Below are 18488 nucleotides of genomic sequence, written 5' to 3'. Positions count from 1 at the left end.
AGGCCAGGGGCTTCCGGAAGAGCCACAGGGAGGGGCGGCCAACCATAAAGGCGCATCCGTGCGGGGGTCCCAGGCGGGGAGCTGCACGGAGAGGAAGAATGTCGGTGACATTCTAGACGGGACAGCGCAGGCGAGGCCGGCCCGGGTGCTGGCCCTGATGGCACAGTGTGACCGTCAACACAGCGGATCTCCTCTCTGATTTTGTGATCTAACAATACTGAGAAGGCCAAGGAAGGGGGTTCTCAGCAGCTGAGTGTCCCCCTGCCTCAGCAGAAGCCACAGGGGACAAGCCGCCCGCTCCACGCACGCGGCAGAGGCACCCACCTCTGACGGGTTGAAACTCTGGTCCTGGGAAGGGGAGCTGCAGGAGTCCCAGGCCACCTGCCTCCGAGCACCACCCTGTTTTCAGCTCGTCTTTCACCGTAAACTCTGGGCACTGGCCCTGTTAAGGGCTGAAGGTCTCAGTGGACAGGGACGAAGGACACTTCCGCCAGAGCACCCCCAGTGACACTGTTCTCCTTAACTGCAGAAACCAAGTGTCAGGTCTGCACCTGGCCGGGGACTGGGGACCTGAGCCTGGCTGGCAGTGTGAAGGCCTGCACACCTGGAGGCCGCTGGGCCTGGGGCCAGCACCCCGTGTCTAGAAGGCCAGGGGAGAAAGCCAGAAAGAGCAGGCCACGAGAGCAGGCCCGGGTCCCAGAGGAACCGCAGTGGGAGTCACCATCGCAGGGCCAGAGAGGCAGGGAGGGGTCAGGGGAGGGCGGCCACTCCAGGAGCCACAGCCTAGTGTCCAGATACCACCACCACAGGGCCAGCGGGCGTCACAGGCAAGACCAGACCCCAGGGCTCACCCCACTGGGGTGAGCAGCACACGGGACCTCCACAGTCACCTCCATGCCACCTCCACAGTCACCTCCGTGCCACCTGGCATTGGGAACCAGAGACGTGAGGAGCCGCACAGGTGAGGCCTGACCAAGGACCACAGCCTCAGAGGCCCCGTCGGCCATGAGGGTCGGCCCTTCCCAAGTGCCCCACGTGATCCCAGCAAAGCCTGCATCCTGCCCTCTGCTTCTTCTTTTTTGACCAATACTTTCTTAGAGCAGCTTCAGATCCAGGGAAGACGACCAGGCGACAGGGTCCCGCCCCCCCCCAGGCTCTGCACGCTGCCTCACCGCTACCTGGCACAGTGAGGCTCCGGCCAGGGGCCCAGACACTGCCTGGGGACCTCCCAGGACACTGAGGCCCAAGCCATAGGGAGGTTGAGGCTGTGGGGGGTGCGGGAGGAGGAAGGCCAGCCCTCGAGGGTCCAGCCAGCCAGGCAGGGTCCTGGACGGCCACTAAGGCCCCTTGTGCCGACTCAGCACCTCAGGGGAGGGGTCCTTGCTGACCCTGGTGCCCCCAGCCACAGCCAGCCCCTGTGGGGAGGTGGGCTGGATGGGGGGCCTCCCGAGCGTCCTGTCCTCCTGGGAGCTCGTGGCCACCTGCCGCCTGTTGGCATGAGCACCTCACGGAACCCCAGGACAAAGTCACTCTGAGGTCAGGACTGAGATGAAAGCAGGTCACTGTGCCACCCGCAAACACCAGCCACGCCCTTCTGGCTAAGAGGAGGGCACTGCTCCTTGACTAGTTACGGCCTGGCCCTGGGCTCCCTCTCCAGAGGCGACGGAGACACCCATCAGAGAACTGCCCCTTCCTGCAGCACGTCTGGGTGAACCCCACTGGCCCAAGGCCCTGGCTCTTCCCCACACCAGGGAGTGCTGGGTGGTTCCATGGAAGTGCCCACTCTGGAGGCTGTGGGCAGTGTCAGGGGAAGCCTGGGCAGGCGCTGACCATCCTGGGGCAGGAGGCACTGAAGGGCTGCAGAGGCCTGGGGCCCAGCAGGCTGGCCTCCGACTCACACAAGACCAGCCACTGCAGCTATTCCTGAGACATGCCGACGGGGCCACCTGAACCCCCTTCTGCAGGACTATGGTGACCATCTCCCCCCAGCACCGAGTGGACGGGACTCCAGGCCAAACTGAGGCCTGGAGCTGCAGTCCCACCCAGTGTCCACTGTCCAGGTGGGAGAAGGCCCTGCTGTCAGTTCCAGGTCCCAGAGCCGGGGACCTAGCTTCCAGAGGGCCCCTTACAGCCCAAGGGGCCCTTCCAGGGCTGGAGAGGCAGGCAGGGGTGCCCCGTGGCTCGAGGACAGCCAGGGTACAGCCAAGCCCTGGGGCTCGAGGGGCCTGCGGTGGGCCACCTGGGTGCTCGGGCTGCAGGCCAGCGGCTGCTTCTCTCCCCTCAGCGTCCCCCCAGGACGGGCGCCAGGACTTCCCAGGGTCACTACACAGCTTCAAAGGCGAGACGGGAGCCCTCAGTGCAGCCTCCCCCCAGGAGACGGGGGCTCTGCACCCTCCACACGGCCTCCTGGCCTCCTCCTGTCCCCTACCGTCCCCGTCTCCCGGCTCTGCCTCCATCCTGCCTCTCCCAGGACTCACATGTCCCTCCCTTTGCCTCTCAGCTGACAGGACACTGCTCCTGTGAGGGCCTCACGTCACTGCCACCATGCCACCTCCAGCCCCCAAAGAACCCTGACCTCTGCTACGTTTCTGTGCATTCTCCTGGGGGTACAGGTAATGTCCTCAGACCTGACCCGAGATGGCCAGTCCTCATGCTGGCCAGTCCTCGCGCTGGCCACAACATAGCTGGTTGGTGCAGCCTGAGGAGGAAGGCCTGAGGGTCTGCCCCCATGCGCCTGGGTCCTGTCCCACTGCCTTGCGGGTGCATGAAGGCCCCTCCTGCCACTTGGGCTGCCGTCCTTCCTCCCCACCCACGCCTCGCCCCCTGCCAACTTCTCCTGCCACCCTCAGTCCAGTGTCACTTCTGAAGTGGCTTTCTCCAGGCCCCAGACTCCCCAGCCTCTGGCCCCCTACTCTGCCCTATCAGCTCTGAACGGAGACAGGCACGGCCCCAGCCAGTCCAACCCCAAGCGGCCCTGGGCCCTATATTTACCACGGTCCCAGACCCAGCTTGACACGGGCACACAGCTGGCGCTTGATAAAACGCCCTCCTTCCCCCACAGCATGGCTCTCTGAGCGCCAACTGCGACCTCCAGAGAACTGAGTTGTGCGGCAGCGCACCAAGCCCGGCCTCCCTGGGAGTGGAGGGCAGTGAGCCCAGCTCTGTCCCGACACACGCTCTGAGCGCCTACTGTGTGCGCAGTCCCTGCCAGACAAGAAGGGCCCCAACACAGCTGAGCTCAGTGCCCTGTGGCACTCACACGGCTCTGCCACCCGCAGAGAACCCCACGACTCGACAGTAAGACTGAATGGACGCCAGCCCCGTGGGAGCTGCCCATTCGAAGACACACTGGCAAGGATGGTGGCTGGCCGCAGCGCACTGCAGGCGGGGCCGGAAGGGCACAGCCGCTGAGCAAACACGGGTCCACGTCCCCACGGGGCCTGGCGGGTCCAGGGCCCCAAGGAGCAGAGGCCGCCAGGTGTTCACCCAGCCAAAAGGCGGAATCCACCCGAATGTCCAGGGAAACGGACATCCATCTGTCAGCACAGAAGGGGTGGTACCAGTCACCCTGCTCAGGAAAGAGCCAGACACCCAGGGCTGTGGCCCCAGGACTCTGTCCCCGTGAAGGGTCAAACGGGAAACCTCAGACACCCATCCCGAGGGGCGGAGACGGGGAGCAGCTGTTGGCACAGGTGTGACTCTCAAGACCGACCCCGTCCTGCTCCGTGCCAGGCCAGGGACAGAAGGCCTCACACAGAGCTGGGCAGGCGCTCTACCACGAGCCACCCTCCCAGCCCTGAGCTGTACATTTCAAAGGGACCCGTTTTATATGTGAATTACATTTCACTAAAAATGTCATCAAAAAAGGTCACCAAGATACCACCGGTCAGCTGTCCGGGTGTAGGCCTCACAGGCCACAACCAGCCCAGCCTCAGAGCCCCTGGGAGGGCTTCCTGGCCTCCCTCAGCACCAGGCCCTCCGCTGAAACCCCTCCTGGGTCTCCCAGCAGGAAGACCCCTGCCACCTCCGCCTTGGGTACCCAGTTCTCATTTCCAGAAGCAGACTTGGGGGGAGACTGGCGCTCCTCTGGGGCTGGGGGTCCCCAGGACGGCGGTGGGACAGCATCCGAGTGGCCCTCTGTGGATCCTACGGCAGCCCAGGTCAGGGGCTGGAAGTGCAGGGATCTGACCTGCGACCATGTGCTGTTGGTTCCCCTCGCCCCTGCCACTCCCTCCCTGAGCCTCCGTTTCCCACCTGTGACACGGGGGTCTGCGGACGCAGACCTGGGAGAGGGCCACCTGAGAAGGGGCGGCCCCTGCGGGAGAGGGCAGCGACCAAGTCCACATTCACACGCAGGCCGCTGCGCTGGGCGGTGCAGGCGGGAGAAGGAGGCCCGACTGCGGAAGGCTGGCAGGCAATGGGGTGCCCGGGTGCAGGCCGTGGGGTGCCCGGGTGCAGGCCGTGCGGGAGGGTCCAGGAGAGGCGCCTCACCCCAGGAATCTGGCTTCCCACCTGGCCGTCCACTCGCTGTGCACACCAAGATGGACCTGGGCAGGGTCAGGCCCTCGCGGAAAACGCAGGGTGCCAGTGGGGGTCGTGGAGGGGCCTCAAGGAGTAGAACCCCCAGAAATGCACAGAACACCCCAAGTCTGCAGGGACCTGCTCTCTCCTGGAAGAGAGGCAACAGCTCTGCCGAGGCTCCTTGAGCTCAGAGGACCCAGGTTCAGACGCTGCTGGGCAGCAGCCCACCAGAGACCTCAAACTTCTTTTCTCTTTTTGGTACCAGAGATTGAGCCCAGAGGCATGAACCACTGAGCCACATCCCAGCCCTTTTGATTTTTCATTTTGGGACGGGGTCTTACTAAGTTGCTTAGGGCCTCACTAAGTTGCTGAGGCTGGCCTTGAACTTGAATCCTCCTGTCTCAGCCCCCTTGAGCTGCTGGGGTTATAGGCATGCGTCACCATGCCTGGCTCCAATTCCTTTTCTTTTCCTTCTCTCTTTCTTTTTAATATATATTTTTGGTTTTGGTTTGGTTTGGTTTCCCAGGGGAGCTTAACCACCGAGCCACCTCCCCAGTTCTTTCTATATTTTATTTTTATTTATTTATTTATTTATTTTAAAGAAAGAGTGAGACAGAGGGAGAGAGAGAATTTTTTAATATTTATTTTTTAGTACTTGGCAGCCACAGCATCTTTGTTTGTACGTGGTGCTGAGGATCGAACCCGGGCCGCACGCATGCCAGGCGAGCGCGCTACCACTTGAGCCACATCCCCAGCCCCTCTATATTTTATTTTGAGAAAGAGTCTCACTAAGTTGCCGAGGGACGTGCTAAGGTGCCAAGGCTGGTCTCTCACCTGCGGTCCTCCTGCCTCAGCCTCTGGAGCCACTGGAATCACAGGTGTGTGCCGCCACGCCTGGCCTTCTAGATTTTATCTGGGTACTGGGGATGGAAAGGAGGCTCTGCACATACTAAGCGAGTGCTCTACCTCTGAGCCACACTCCAACTCTTGTTATCTCCTTATTTTCAGACGGGCCCTTGATGAGTTGCCCAGGCTGGCCCTGAACTGCCATCCGCTGCCTAGGCCTCCCCAGTCGGAGATCACAGGCATGGCCACGAGGCTCTGCAGAAACTGTGTGCGTGTGTGTGGTGCTGGGGACTCGGCGCTGACCTCCGCTCCGCCAGGCAAGCCTCCACCACTGAGCTCCGCCGCGGTCCTCCTGACTCCAGGATTTTCTGAGTGCACCCCAGTGACGCACACCTGGGGTTCACGTCAACGTCATCGCACATCTTTTGTGAAGGAAGCACTGTGTCCACCGCACGAGTCACTTGACCCTGAGTTTTAAAACTCTACCGAAAGCCCCATCACTTTTATCAAATCCTGGGACTGGGACCCCACCTCTCTGCGTCTGGCTTCAGAGGTCCTGGATGGACCCCAGGGCCGAGGGCGCCCATGTGCAGAAACCACGCCCAGAAACAGAGGTCCTCCGTCTGCCCTCGATCTCAGCCTCACCAGGAGAGTCAGAAAAGAACCCAGCTCCTGGCTGCACCTGGACCACCTCAGTCAGTACCTGTAAGTGGGCCCAGTGTGAGCACCACCTGTGTATGGCCAAGACCAACACTAGCATGCTGTCACAGACCTGTCCCCGACCACTGGGCAGCTCAGGAGCACGCAGTGGCGCGTGCCCTGGAGCCCGGGACTCTGCACCCTTGGGGTCCCCCCAGGGGCCATAGGTGGTGACTCCCACACGCAGTCGGCGTCGGGAGGCTCTGGCCAAGAGCCAGGGTGCTGAAGGTGGGGTTCCACGCCAGCAGCAGCAGCACCTGAAACGTGCAAGAAATACAAATTTGGGGATGACATCCCAGGCCCAGAAAGTCAGAGGCAGGTCCGCAATCTGTGTCCTGACGCTCGCTCGCCTCCCAGCAGCTGACACACACTCAAGTGTGACAAGCACTGGCCTAGGTAATGACCACGGTGGGCACTCCACCTGCCCAAGCCCTGCACGGCGCCGCAGCAGAGGCCAGGAGAGCCTGCGCCAGGGAGCCTCCCAGTGAACACCCGCGGCATTCCTGAGAAGGTTTCAGTGCTCCATCAGGGACGCCAAAAAACAGGCAGAGAGGAAAGGCCTCCAAGAGGTCAGTGGCCGGGGCCTGGGGATGACCATGCCCATCCTTCCAGACTGGACTTGGGCTTCCCCTGCCCTGGGCACCGCTGCTGCTCCCGCAGGACATGCAGAGCTCTGCCTGTGGAGCGTCCTACAGATCCCCAAAGTCCAGCAAGGAGACCCCTCGTCACTCAGGAAGTCACAAGCCCTGGTTCTGGTATCTGTTTCTTCTTTCCCCATCGATGGTCACAGCCAGCCAGGGACCACGCGCCGCCGAGCTCAGCCAGGAGGACTCTGAGGCTGGGCCCAGGTTCCCCAGCTGTGTGACCTGACCCAGGAGGACTCTGGAGCGCTTCTCGGACGCCTGGACACACCACATGGAGGACCGGGGAGAGGACATGGTGGGCCGCAGGCCACCTGTGCACCTGCACAGAAGGCCACTCACTCAGCAGCATCAGAAGCCCCCCTCCCTCCACCACTGCCCACACCAGGAGCACATGGCCGCAGCCCTCGCTGCTTGGCCGGCCCTGTGCAGAACGTGGGGTCTCTCACGGGCAACCACAGAGCCCGCGACAAAACAGGGACTTCACAAGAGAGCCAAAGTGAGGCCGTGACTCACTCTCACGGTGAACTGGACATGTGCGGTGACGGTGGTGAGAGAAGTGGCCAGATACGGCCACGGCCACTTGCATGTCCACTCACTCCACAAATCCTGTGAGTGACCGCTCTGTGTAGCTCCACGTCACTAGTTGGTCTCACAGCAGGGACCAGCCACACACCCGCCCCCGGCATGCCATGCACACTCCAGGCCACAGCTGTCCAACGGGCCTTTCTGGAATGATGGAAGGGGTCAGTGTCTGTGATGCCCAGTGTGGCAGCCACTCATCACAGAGGCTCCCGAGCACCTGAAATGTGGCCAATGAGCCGACTCCTTAAGCTTCACTTTAACTTTGAATTTCAATTCACAGAGCCACGTGTGGCTGGGGCGGTGCTGAATGGGCCTCTGTGACTGGCAGGGGACTGGTGCTGACTGGGGAGCGGTGCCTCTCCCTGGCGGCCTCCAGCCGGGCACCTGCTTCACCGCAGAGCCCTGCACACACCAGCGGAGGCCGCCCAGGGCCCTGGAGGGCCTCAAGCCCCCAGGCCTGCGGGCGGGAGGCTGGGACACTCTCTCAGTCCACCAGGAGGTGGCGGCACCTGGCAGGCGCTCCGCCCCCTCAGAACAGACTGACAGTCGGGGACACAGGCCAAGGCTCCTTGGAACGGAAACCCCACGCGGACACAGCAGGGCCTGGCACACTTCTGAGCCCCGCCCGCGGGAAGTCCTGGCCAGGTGGTCCTCAGCGAGGAGTGCCCAGGGTCCAGGGGGTCCCCAGTGAGGACGTGTGTGGGCTCCAGGAGGTCACCTGCAGAGAACCGCACAGCGAAGGCCTGGAATGCCGCTCTCCAAGGTCCTGAAGAGCCCGCCGCCGCTGCGCCAGAGCCCCGAGGCGGTGGCCTCTCCCACCAGGACCCTGCGCCCTGGGCAAAGCGACCCACTAGGGTCTACCGTGGACACTCCGCAGGCGTCCCTCCTAGCACTCACAGACCTGGACGTACTTGTCATTTAAAGGCACAAAGTTCCACACAAATCACTAGCTCGAGGCGGGTGGCCGTGTCGACTGGGAACTGAGGAAGGCAAGGTCCCAGCCTCCCAGGTCTCCCTCTCCCCAGGCCCCGAGAGCACGCGGCTGGGGCCCGCTCCTGCCTCCTGCCACCCTGAAGCCTGGCTTCAGCCGGGACTCCCACCAGCGCCCGCCACTCACTGCCTCCGGGTCTCGGCAGGCCCCTGCGGAGGAGCTGGGAGAGGGGACGCTGCTCACCAAACCCCCTTCCCAGCTGTGAGGGGAGGTCACCTGCTCACCCCCCCCCCTCAGCCATGGAGCCTCACCCCACCCGTGGCTGGAGGAGCATCCCTGAGAATCGCCGTCCCCCAGCCTGCGGGAGGGCTCCGTGCTCTGCTGTGGGACGAGCATCTACTGGTGCAGTGTCTGTGTCCAGGGGACGCTTCCTCCTGACCTGGGAGGAGGAAGCGTCTGGACTTCAGCAAGCACCAACACTACACCAGTGGGCAGTTCATGTTGGGTGGAGGGGAGGACGGGGCTCTCTCCACAGGCACTAGCCGCGCGCTGAGTTTCCCACGGAAGCAAGGCGTGCCACCCGGGAGCCGGCGGAATTCCCCGGGCAGGCTGCAGGGAGCAGAGCTCGGGGTGAGGGTGCAGCCACGGGGAGGGGGCACAGGGCCGCTGGGGCGGGGTGGGGACTGTGGCGGGTGTGTTGTGTGCGCAGGCGCCTGGGCGGCCCGTCTGGCTGTGGGTGTGTGTGATTTGTGTGGGTGAGGAGTCTGGGCCGGGAGCGGCCTGTGCAGGAGGGCGAGAGGCCGGGTGTGAGTGACTCACACCTTTCAGGATGTGGGCGGGATGATCAGAGGGGGTGACTTTTAGTCCCAGGGTTCTGCGTCCCCACAGTGCCTAGGAGACACATCTCCCTGCACAGAAAGCACAGCGTCCAGCGAGCGGGGAGGCACGGGGGGACTCAGGGCCCTAGGGACAGGTGAGGTAGCCGGCCTGCACTTGGGCATTGCACCCAGAGGGAAGGAGAGATGGGAAAGAACAGGAATTCCACGCGAGCGAGGGGACAGAGGTGGCTTGAGCATGGACCCCCGGCCCTCCCTCCCCCACATTCCCCACTGCGAGCGCTGGCTCCCCAGCCAGGGTGGGACCTGCAGGGTCACCTCTGCAGGTGTGGAGCTGGGAGCCCGACATGGCACAGGCACTGCAGCCTGCTCATGTGTGCAGGGCACCCCATCATGCCTGGCCAGTGGCTCTAATGGCCATCACGGTGGCACCACTGCCAACAGTGGCAACAAGGACGGCCCACAACAGGTGCCTGCTGCATTCCTGCAGGTCCACCTGCACACAAAAGGCCACTCCTGGCCACTCACAGCTCTGTCACCAGCCCTCTGCCAGCCGAGGAAACAAGCTCAGAGAGGTTAAGTAACTTGCCTAAGGCCACAGCACAGAGCTCAGGCAGGGTAAGGCTCCAAGGCCAGGTGGCAGATTCTGCGGGAGCGTCTGCCCTGCCGCCCAGGCTCAGGCACACCACGCAGGCAGGCGGTGGGAGCTGCTGGGCTCACTGAAGAGCAGCGCCTGCCTGAGCCGGGGGAGGGTGAGCCGGAGGAGGAGCTGGCAGAGTGTCCCAGCTGAAGCGCAGTCCACACCAGCCCCAGCTCGATGGGGGAGACACCCGCCACTGCTGCATTCTCCATGAGGCCGCGTTCCCCCGTCAGCACTGGAGCTGGGCTGAAGTTCGGGAGCTCTGCAGTTGCTGCCCCCAATTCCCACCTCCTGGACAAAAGCCAAGTGGACTGGCGGTGGGCCCTTCCCTCCTGAAGGCTCCGTCTGCCCCTGACACAGGAGGGAGAAGGCGGCAAGACCCCTGCCCTGCTCTGGCAGGTGACCACACCCCACTGTGGACACACACAGACTGCCCAGGCATGCAAGTCTTGAGTGGTCACTCCATTCCCATGAGAAGTTGGGACTACATTCAGAGCACTAGCCCCAGATGCCTGAGCCTGGTCAACCCTGGGCAGAGGGTCAACTCAATGTTCCCTCATGCTATGTGGTCAGCCAAGAGGGAGGAGGAGACCCGAGGACCACAGTCCCTTGAGACAAGGTGGATACGCGGGCGGCTGGCAGGCAGGTGGGGTGGGAACAAGGGGGCGTGGCCCCGGACGAACAGAGCCTCTGCTGCCCCAGACTGGAGACCAGGACTCCAGCTAGTGTGGACAGCCAGGCTCACTGGCCTCGCCTGCAAAATGGGCAGGACAAAGCAGGACACACAGGAAGCACTCTGGGAACTGGCTGGGCGCAAGGCTGGAAAGCCCAAGGAGGGGGCCCCGAGAACCTGCCCACATCAACCTCGCAGGGAGGGGCTCACAGCCAGCCCAGCAGATGGTCCCTCCCCGCAGAATCGCCAGGGAGTCTCCACTCTTCTCCCCAAACAGAAGCTCCCTGAGGGCAGGGAGGCCATCCTGGCTTACTGTGTGTTCCCACAGCCCGGAGCACCTGGTCACAGCAAGTGCCCAGGAGGTATTTGCTCAATGAGGGAAAGAATTCCTCAGGCCACCGGAGCTGCTCAAGGCCTGGGGACATGACTTCACCCCAAGAGATCCCTACCAGCGTCCCAGGCAAGGAGAGGCCAAGACCTCCTCCCACCTGCCCAGTGAAGCTGGCCTGCCCCAGGACGCGGAGCACACTCTGGAGCAGTCACCACTCACTGGGAGCCCTCTGGAGGACAGTTTTGCAGAGCAGTCCAGCCAGAGCCCTGGGGGCGACAACTGCCCTGGGCTCCCCCAGAGTCCAGCTGGGAGCGCCAGGCTGCCTGCCTGCCTGCCTGCCTGCCTGCCTCTGCCACCCACAACTGCTGCCAGGCCTGCGTGTGCAAGCGCGCGCGCGCACCCACACACACACAGGCCCACGCCTGGCTCCGAAGCAGGGCTGCCTGCTCCCTCCTGGCCCTCAGGCCCAGGGGCCATGGGGCTCTCCGACCTGCTCCATGAAAACAAGAGCACAGGCCTCCTGGGACCGGGCTGGGCCTGGAGTCGGCAGGCGGGAGCATTATATAATTAACTGCCCAGACTCCGCCTCCTCTTTGGGTAATAACGAGCCCTGCCTTTCAGTTGCATAAGCCAAAATAATAATTACTCTCCAGCCCTCCATCACTCCTGGATGAGGAGGGGCAGAGCTCTGGGCTTCCTGCAGGAGACTCAGGCGCAGGCAGGCAGGGCCAGCTCACAGACGCTCACGCTCATGATTTTATCCCCGGCAGAAGCACAAGTCATTGCTGCGTCTCACTCCCTTCCCAGGCATCCAGGCCTGCAAAACAGCAGAGCTGCCTGGAGGGAGGCGGGAGCCGCCTGGGGGCAAGAGCTCCCAGTGGGGGAGGGGCGGTGGGCCCGCCTGGGTTTGGGTCTGGCTTCTGAGACCAGTCGCTATGGCTCCCTGCTTCTCAGAGGCATGGAGTTGTGGGTACTGGAGAGTCTAGGCAAGAGGGCAGCTGCCAAGCCAGCCAAGGCTTCCTGCACAGAAACCATCTTACAGGCAGTTCACTGGCTTCCGGCACCTGGCTCTGTCCGGGATGTGGTGGCATCTGAGAATGAAGATCCAGAGCCATTCCCCGACTAACGGTAAAAATGGTTCAGCCACTGACAGGAGAGATGCCTGGGCTCTCGCTAAGCAGATGGCCTCCCTCCTCCCTCCAGCAGCCTGCTCGACAGTGCTAGCCCGCGTCCAACCACCTAGAAGTTTACTGCCTGGCTGTTTTGGTTTGGGTTGGCATCCCCCCCTCTAGCGCTCCCAGTCTCCCTCTCCGTTGGCTTGGGTTGAATCAGAACTGAGGGAGGCCCTGGGCACTGCAGGAAAACAAGCAGAGAAGCTGGTACCTGACTCCAGCCACACCAGGGGGGCAACAGTGTTGGAGCAAAGTGGGCCCTCTCCAGCCACCCCCTCCACCCCTAGTGGGTCCCAGAGGTGGCCACCGGCCCAGCCTGGCCTTGCCAGCAGGTCTCTGGCCTGCTCTTGGGTGATGCGCTCATCCACTGCCCAGGCAGCAGCCCTCAGCCTGGCTCTGCTGCTGGAGAGCCCCCGACACCCTTGAGTTGGCACCCCGGCGCTGCCCCCCACCAGGCCTGGGGCAACCTGTAGCCAGGGCCACTGAGGCCTCCAGAGAACCCAAGAAATGCCCTGAGCGCCCACAGTCCAAGGGGAGGGAGAGGCTCAACTTCCCTGGAGATAAACAGAGGGGGGATTGGGGAGGGTCCCTCCTCCGACCCGACCCACCCGGCCCCATCCCGACCCGCGGGCACCTACCTCCATCCGAGTAGGTCTCCGTGCCATAGCCGTCCTGCAGCCCGTTGCTCCAGGTCCCTTCGTATTTGGCCCCGTTGCCCGTGCACTCCCGCACCCCGTAGCGCCCCTTAAATCCGTGCGTCCACTCGCCCTTGTACACCCACTTCCCCTTGCTCTCCAGGCCGATGCCGTGGCGCTTGCCCTGCGCCCAAGTGCCCTGGTACGTGTTGCCGCTGGGCCAGGTGTAGACGCCCAGCACCTCGAAGCCGTGGCTCCACGAGCCGGTGTATTCGCCTTGGCCCTTGGGGCCGGTGCAGACGCCATGGCCGTGCGCCTTGCCGTCCTCCCAGCCTCCGCAGTAGGACCCTCCATCGTCAAAATTAAACCTACCCCCACTGGACATGCATGTAACGCGGCTCGCGAATCCCGCAGGCGGTGAAAAAAACAGGGCGAGCGACGAGCCGGAGTCTTGGTTGGCTGCTGGCTTTTTGTTTTGATTCGCTTTTCGGGGAGCAATGGAGAAGGCAGCGCGGCGCGGCCGGCGCGGCGACTCGAGTCAACGGGGGCGAGTGCTCATTTTCCGCGGCGCCGCGGAGCCTGACCAGCGTCTCGCGCTCCCGCTGGAGACAGGACCGGAGGGGCGGGGGAGGGGAGGGGAGCGGGCGCGGGGGGGCCGCGGGCGGCGGCGGCCCGGCTCCACCTCGGCGCGAGCCCCTCGCCGCGCCCGCCCGCGCTCAGCCCCGGGCCGCAGCCCCCCGCCCGCCCCTGCCGCGCTGCGGGCGCCCGAGGGCGGCGGCGGGGCCCGCGGGCGGCGGCGCGGGCGGCTGCACCATCGCGGGCCGCGGGCCGCCGGGCGGCGGCGGCAGCAGCAATGCGGCGGGTCCGGGGCGGCGGCGGCGTGCGCGCCCGCCCGGCCCCGCCCCGCGCCCCCTCCCGGCCCGCGGCCGCCGCCCGAGCGGGGGTCCCGCGCGGCGCCCCGGCCCCCGGCCCCGGCCTGCGTGCGGAGGGCGGCGACCGCGTGACGGGAAGGCGCCCTCGGCCACCGCCCGAGCGGGCGCAGCGGGCCCTGCCACCGCCAGGCGCCCGAGCCCGGCCCGCGTGGGTGCCGCGATCGGCCACTCGGACCCGCAAGGCTCGCGGCGAACCACAGGTGGCTTTTGCCTGTGGCAAACAATCCTGCCCTTTTCCTTCCAGCCGCTGCGGTCCAGTGTAGGCGAGGGGCGCGCGATGACCTCCAGAAAACGTGCACTTGGTGGGCTCCTTCCCCCCACGAGTTAGTGAAAGTCGGGCCACACGAACAGTTTTGGAGCAGAATCACCCAAATCCCGTGCGCCCTGGCCACAGGTACCCCCCACCCCAGGGCCGAGCGCTTAGGGGAGGCTCCCTGGGTCTCCACTCTGGCTCTCCACTCTGGCTCTCCACTGGCTCCCCCCACCGAGAGACGGTGCCTGATTCTTGGATCTGAGCTTCCTGGGGCGGATTTAAAGCACATTTCCTGGACCATGAATTCGCAGGCAGGATCCCAGGTCCCCAGCTCTGCTAGTAAGGGCAAGGCAAATGGCAGCGGTGGGTGCAGTGGGTTGCAGAAGCAGAGGCGCTAAGGTTGGGCAGCCTCAGGTGAGCCAGGCCAACCAGGGCTCCCTGACCAGGCAGTGGACCCTGAGACCCAGAGCAGGAGAGGAGGCTGTTCCAAGCCTCTTTGGCCAGGGACCCTGCACCCAGCTTCCCAATGGGGGGCATCACCTTTGGTTAAGAAGCTTTGGAGAAAACCAGCGCCTAGACTTCCACCTCAGCCTCTAGTCCTGGCACAGAGCCCCTCCCTACAGACCACCAGGCGGGCGGGAACAGGGCCTCCCTCCCCGGCTGGGGCTGTGTGGGGAGCTCACTTCTGCCATTTGTGCACTTTCTAGCTGGCTCTTCTGGTTCTCAGGAGTCCCTCTAAGTGCTGGTAGGCAGACATGTTGGGTCCTGTGCCCTTGGCTCTTATTGGAAGTGACCAGACTGCTCCCCAGTCCACCTAGCACCTTTTACCTCTCACCCACGGTGTAACTGTCCAGTTCTGCGCTTTACTGGCCGACGTTGGAGATTATCTCTTATTTTGTTTCAGCTTACTTTATCTATCTAAATGGGTATGGAATAGTATTTCAGGGCTGTTTGGTGCTAATTAAAAATTATATGTTGTGACTATGTGAGCAACAGGCTAAATACTTGTCCTAGCTAAATTTAGATTTGAGTCCTGATCTCAGGGCCCTCCAGCTGTGTGGCTTTGGACAGTCACTTAACATCTCTGAGCTCAGTTTTCTTGTCTATAAAATGGTGATAATACGGATTCCCTCAGGGTTGCCGTGACAATTCAAGGAGCAGGCTGTTGGCACCTAGGAAGCCTTGGGGAGCAGGGTGCTGTTGTTGCTAGGAGGTGGAGGATTCCTCCAGGGGTGCCCAGCCTCAGCCTGCTCCCCAGGCCCTGTTGAGATAAAGCCTTCCATCTTTCTCAGTTCACTCTGCATTTCCTTCCTTCCATTTCATCTCCAACCTTTTTTGCTGATGCGACAGCCTTTCCTCACACAGCCATGGATTGCAACTGAGATCCCGTTGGGAAGTGGCGATCAGTTCCAAGCAAGTACTGGCCAGCGCCTTCCACCCACGGGCGGTGTGCACGCTCCCACCTTACAGTCCTGATCCCGCCCTGCCTCCAAAGACCCTCCCTCATCCCCTCTGGTCAGAGGAACCCCAGCGTGGCGGGCTTGGCGGGCTCCATTCTCTGGAACGCAGATCTGAGAGGCACTTGTGCAATCTGGAAATCGCTGTCCCATAAAACAGGGCTGGCAGTATTGATTTCATTGTGGAGGGAACTCTCAGGGCTGTAAACACAGAACCACCCAGCAACCGGAAAACAGTCAGGAGCAAGAAAAACTATGCCCCACGCAGGGCTCCGCGGGCCCTGAGCCTGGGCCCGGTGACGGCCTGGCAGCAGCACCTCACACAGGTGGTGGGGCCTACAGTCTTCTTTCCTAGGCCCAGATGGACCCTCCAGGCTGGGAAAAGGGCCCCCTCTGCAGCAGTGGATGGCGATGCAGAGGACGTACGCCTGGCTGCCGGGGTCCCAACCGCGCCTCTCTGGCCTCAGCTTTCTGGACGCAGCCCCAGAGAGGCTTCCTAGCTTTTCTATGTAAAGTCCCCTGCTCAAAGAACTTAGCCACCGTCTCCAGTCACCCAAGGCCTTCCTGTCTGCACTGTGTCTACCAAGAGGAGGCGGTTCCAGGCAGGACCTCCTGCAGTGTGGTGTTGACACTCATTCCACCACCGGGTGAACCTGGGCTGGCTGTGAGGAGGGCAGAGGTGGCACCGTGTGACTTCAGATCGTAACTCATGAGCAGTCACAGCCTCTACCTTGCGCTCCTGGGACACTTGAACTTACAAGAGTCCGCATGGTGAAAGGCAGCCCAAGCAGCCATGGACAGGCCCACAGGGAGAGAAGGCAGCTCCAGCCCACAGCTGGATGCACCAAGGACAGGCACTGCCTTGGGCAGTCCTCCAGCCCCAGCCAGCACTCCAGCTAAGCCACGAAGCAGCCCCCACCACACCTGTCACAATTGAAGTTTCTGAACAAAATAAATGTTTGCTGTTGCTGTAAGCCAGGGATCGCAAACTGCAGCCTGGGCAGCAGATCTGGCCCCTGCCTGTCTGTACCAGTGAAGCTTGGCTGGAGCGTGGCTATGCCCTTCTCACGGCTGTGGTCTCACTCTGACAGCAGAGGTGACCATTGAGAGGGGCCATAGAGCCATAGGCCCAATCACTTACACACTTACCTCTTGCTCTTTTCGGAGAGCATTTGGAAGCAAGAGCTGCCGCAGCAACTCCACAAAGCAGGGTTTAGACGGCAGACATTCGCTGCCCACGGTTCTGGGGCCTGGAAGTCCAGGTCAGCGTCCTAGCTGGCTGGGTTTCTGGTAAGCACCCTTCTCCTGGCTGGCAGATGCATCAGGACCAAGTCTCCCTTCCTGGCCCCTCAGCCTCTCCTCTGCCAGGCTGCCTTAGGTCTCTGTCTTCCAGGACCGGCTCTCTCTGCTCCACCACTGTGTGCTCTCTCCATCCTGACTGTCCCTTGCCTGATTCCTGACTCCTGGAAGAGGCTCGGCTGGGGTCAGCTGGGACCAGGCCTCCACTCTTGGTGCAGCCAGCTGTGGTCCAGGCGTGGGGTCCCACTGTGACAGCAGGACAGCAGGAGGAAGACAGGATCGGCTTTTCTAGTGCAAGGAGAGGAAGCTCACTCTGAGCCAAGAGTCGGGACGTGTGTTCTGTCGATGGGACAGATGGTTTGAAACTGAGAGTGAAAAAGCTTTGGGAAAATGGGAGGCTGATTTCACTTCTTACTTAGTGAGAACTAGAACCTTCCAGAATCCCAGAGAGCACTGTCATCAGGCATTCAATTTCAAGATGAAGATGGTGAAAAGAGAAGTGGAGGGAGGGAGGGAGGAAGAGGAAGATAATGTAGAAGAGATTTGGATGGGTGAGCAAGAAGGAAAGGCTGTAATGGTAGTGAAGGGAATGGCAATGATGGTGACGATGATGACGGTTGTGATGATGGTCATGGTCATGTCATGATGATGATGATGATGAGATGGTGATGGTGGTGATGGTGGTAGTGGTGATGGTGATGGTGATGGTGATGATGGGGGTGGTGATGATGATGGTGATGGTGATGATGAGATGGTGATGGTGATGATGGTGATGGTGATGATGGTGATGATAGTGATGAAGAGATGGTGATGATGGTGATGATGGAGGTTATGAGATGGTGGTGATGATGGTGATGGTAATGGTGATGGTGGTGATGATGAGATGGTGGTGATGGTAATGGAGATGGTAATAGTGATGGTAATGGTGATGGTGGTGATGATGAGATGGTGGTGATGGAGATGGTAATAGTGATGGTAATGGTGATGGTGGTGATGATGAGATGGTGGTGATGGAGATGGTAATAGTGATGGTAATGGTGATGGTGGTGATGATGAGATGGTGGTGATGGAGATGGTAATAGTGATGGTGGTGATGATGGTGGTGGTGATGGTGGTGGTGGTGGTGGTGATGGTGCTGATAATGGTAATGGTGATATTGACGGTGGTGATGGTGATGGTGATGGTGGTGATGGTGGTGATGATGGTGATGGTGATGATGGTGATGGTGGTGATGGTGGTGGTGATGGTGATGGTGATGGTGATGGTGGGGGTGGTGATGATGATGGTGATGGTGATGATGAGATGGTGATGGTGATGATGGTGATGGTTATGATGGTGATGATGAGATGGTGATGATGGTGATGATGGAGGTTATGAGATGGTGGTGGTGATGGTGATGGTAATGGTGATGGTGGTGATGATGAGATGGTGGTGATGGAGATGGTAATAGTGATGGTGGTGGTGGTGGTGGTGATGGTGCTGATAATGGTAATGGTGATATTGACGGTGATGATGGTGGTGGTGATGGTGGTGATGGTGGTGATGGTGGTGATGATGGTGATGGTGATGGTGATGATGGTGATGGTGGTGATGGTGGTGATGGTGATGGTGATGATGGCAATGATAATAAGGAAGGTGAAATGGTGATAATCATGACAATGATATGATAATGGTGATGACAACGATGACAATGGTAAAGAATCATGTCTATGTGCTGGCTAGACTGAGCACTTAACACTTATTATCCTACTTAATCCTAAAACAACTTTATGAGACAGGTATTATTATTATCATTGTTTTAAAAAATAGAAAACTGAGGCTTAGACAGGTCAAGTCACTTGCTCAAGGTGGAAATGTGCAGGCAGTTAAGTCTAGAGCGCAAGTTTTTAAAACATTTTTAGTGGTAGGTGAACTTTATTTTATTTTATGTGATGCTGAGGATCAAACCCAGTGCCTCACGCATGCCAGGTGAGCCCTCTGCCACTGACCCCAACCCCAGCCAAGATCAGAGCACATTTTTGCAGCCACTGTGCTCTT

The 18488-nt window shown here is 61.3% G+C and overlaps 1 protein-coding gene across 1 annotated transcript in view; it reads right to left on the bottom strand.

The window, feature by feature from the left end:
- The window catches only part of Jph3 (junctophilin 3), a 48083-nt gene extending 35188 nt beyond the window's left edge, over positions 1-12895 (bottom strand). Inside the window, exon 1 of the mRNA XM_076839169.2 lies at positions 12514-12895. Within this exon, the coding sequence (XP_076695284.2) occupies positions 12514-12895 (382 nt within the window). The remainder of the gene's footprint in view (positions 1-12513) is intronic.
- Positions 12896-18488: the final 5593 nt, after the last annotated feature.

Source organism: Callospermophilus lateralis, chromosome 18 (genome assembly GCF_048772815.1).
Source record: "Callospermophilus lateralis isolate mCalLat2 chromosome 18, mCalLat2.hap1, whole genome shotgun sequence".
Taxonomy (NCBI): Eukaryota; Metazoa; Chordata; class Mammalia; order Rodentia; family Sciuridae; genus Callospermophilus; species Callospermophilus lateralis.
Note: the sequence above shows the minus strand (reverse complement) of the source record. Positions and strands in the feature narration are given on the sequence as shown.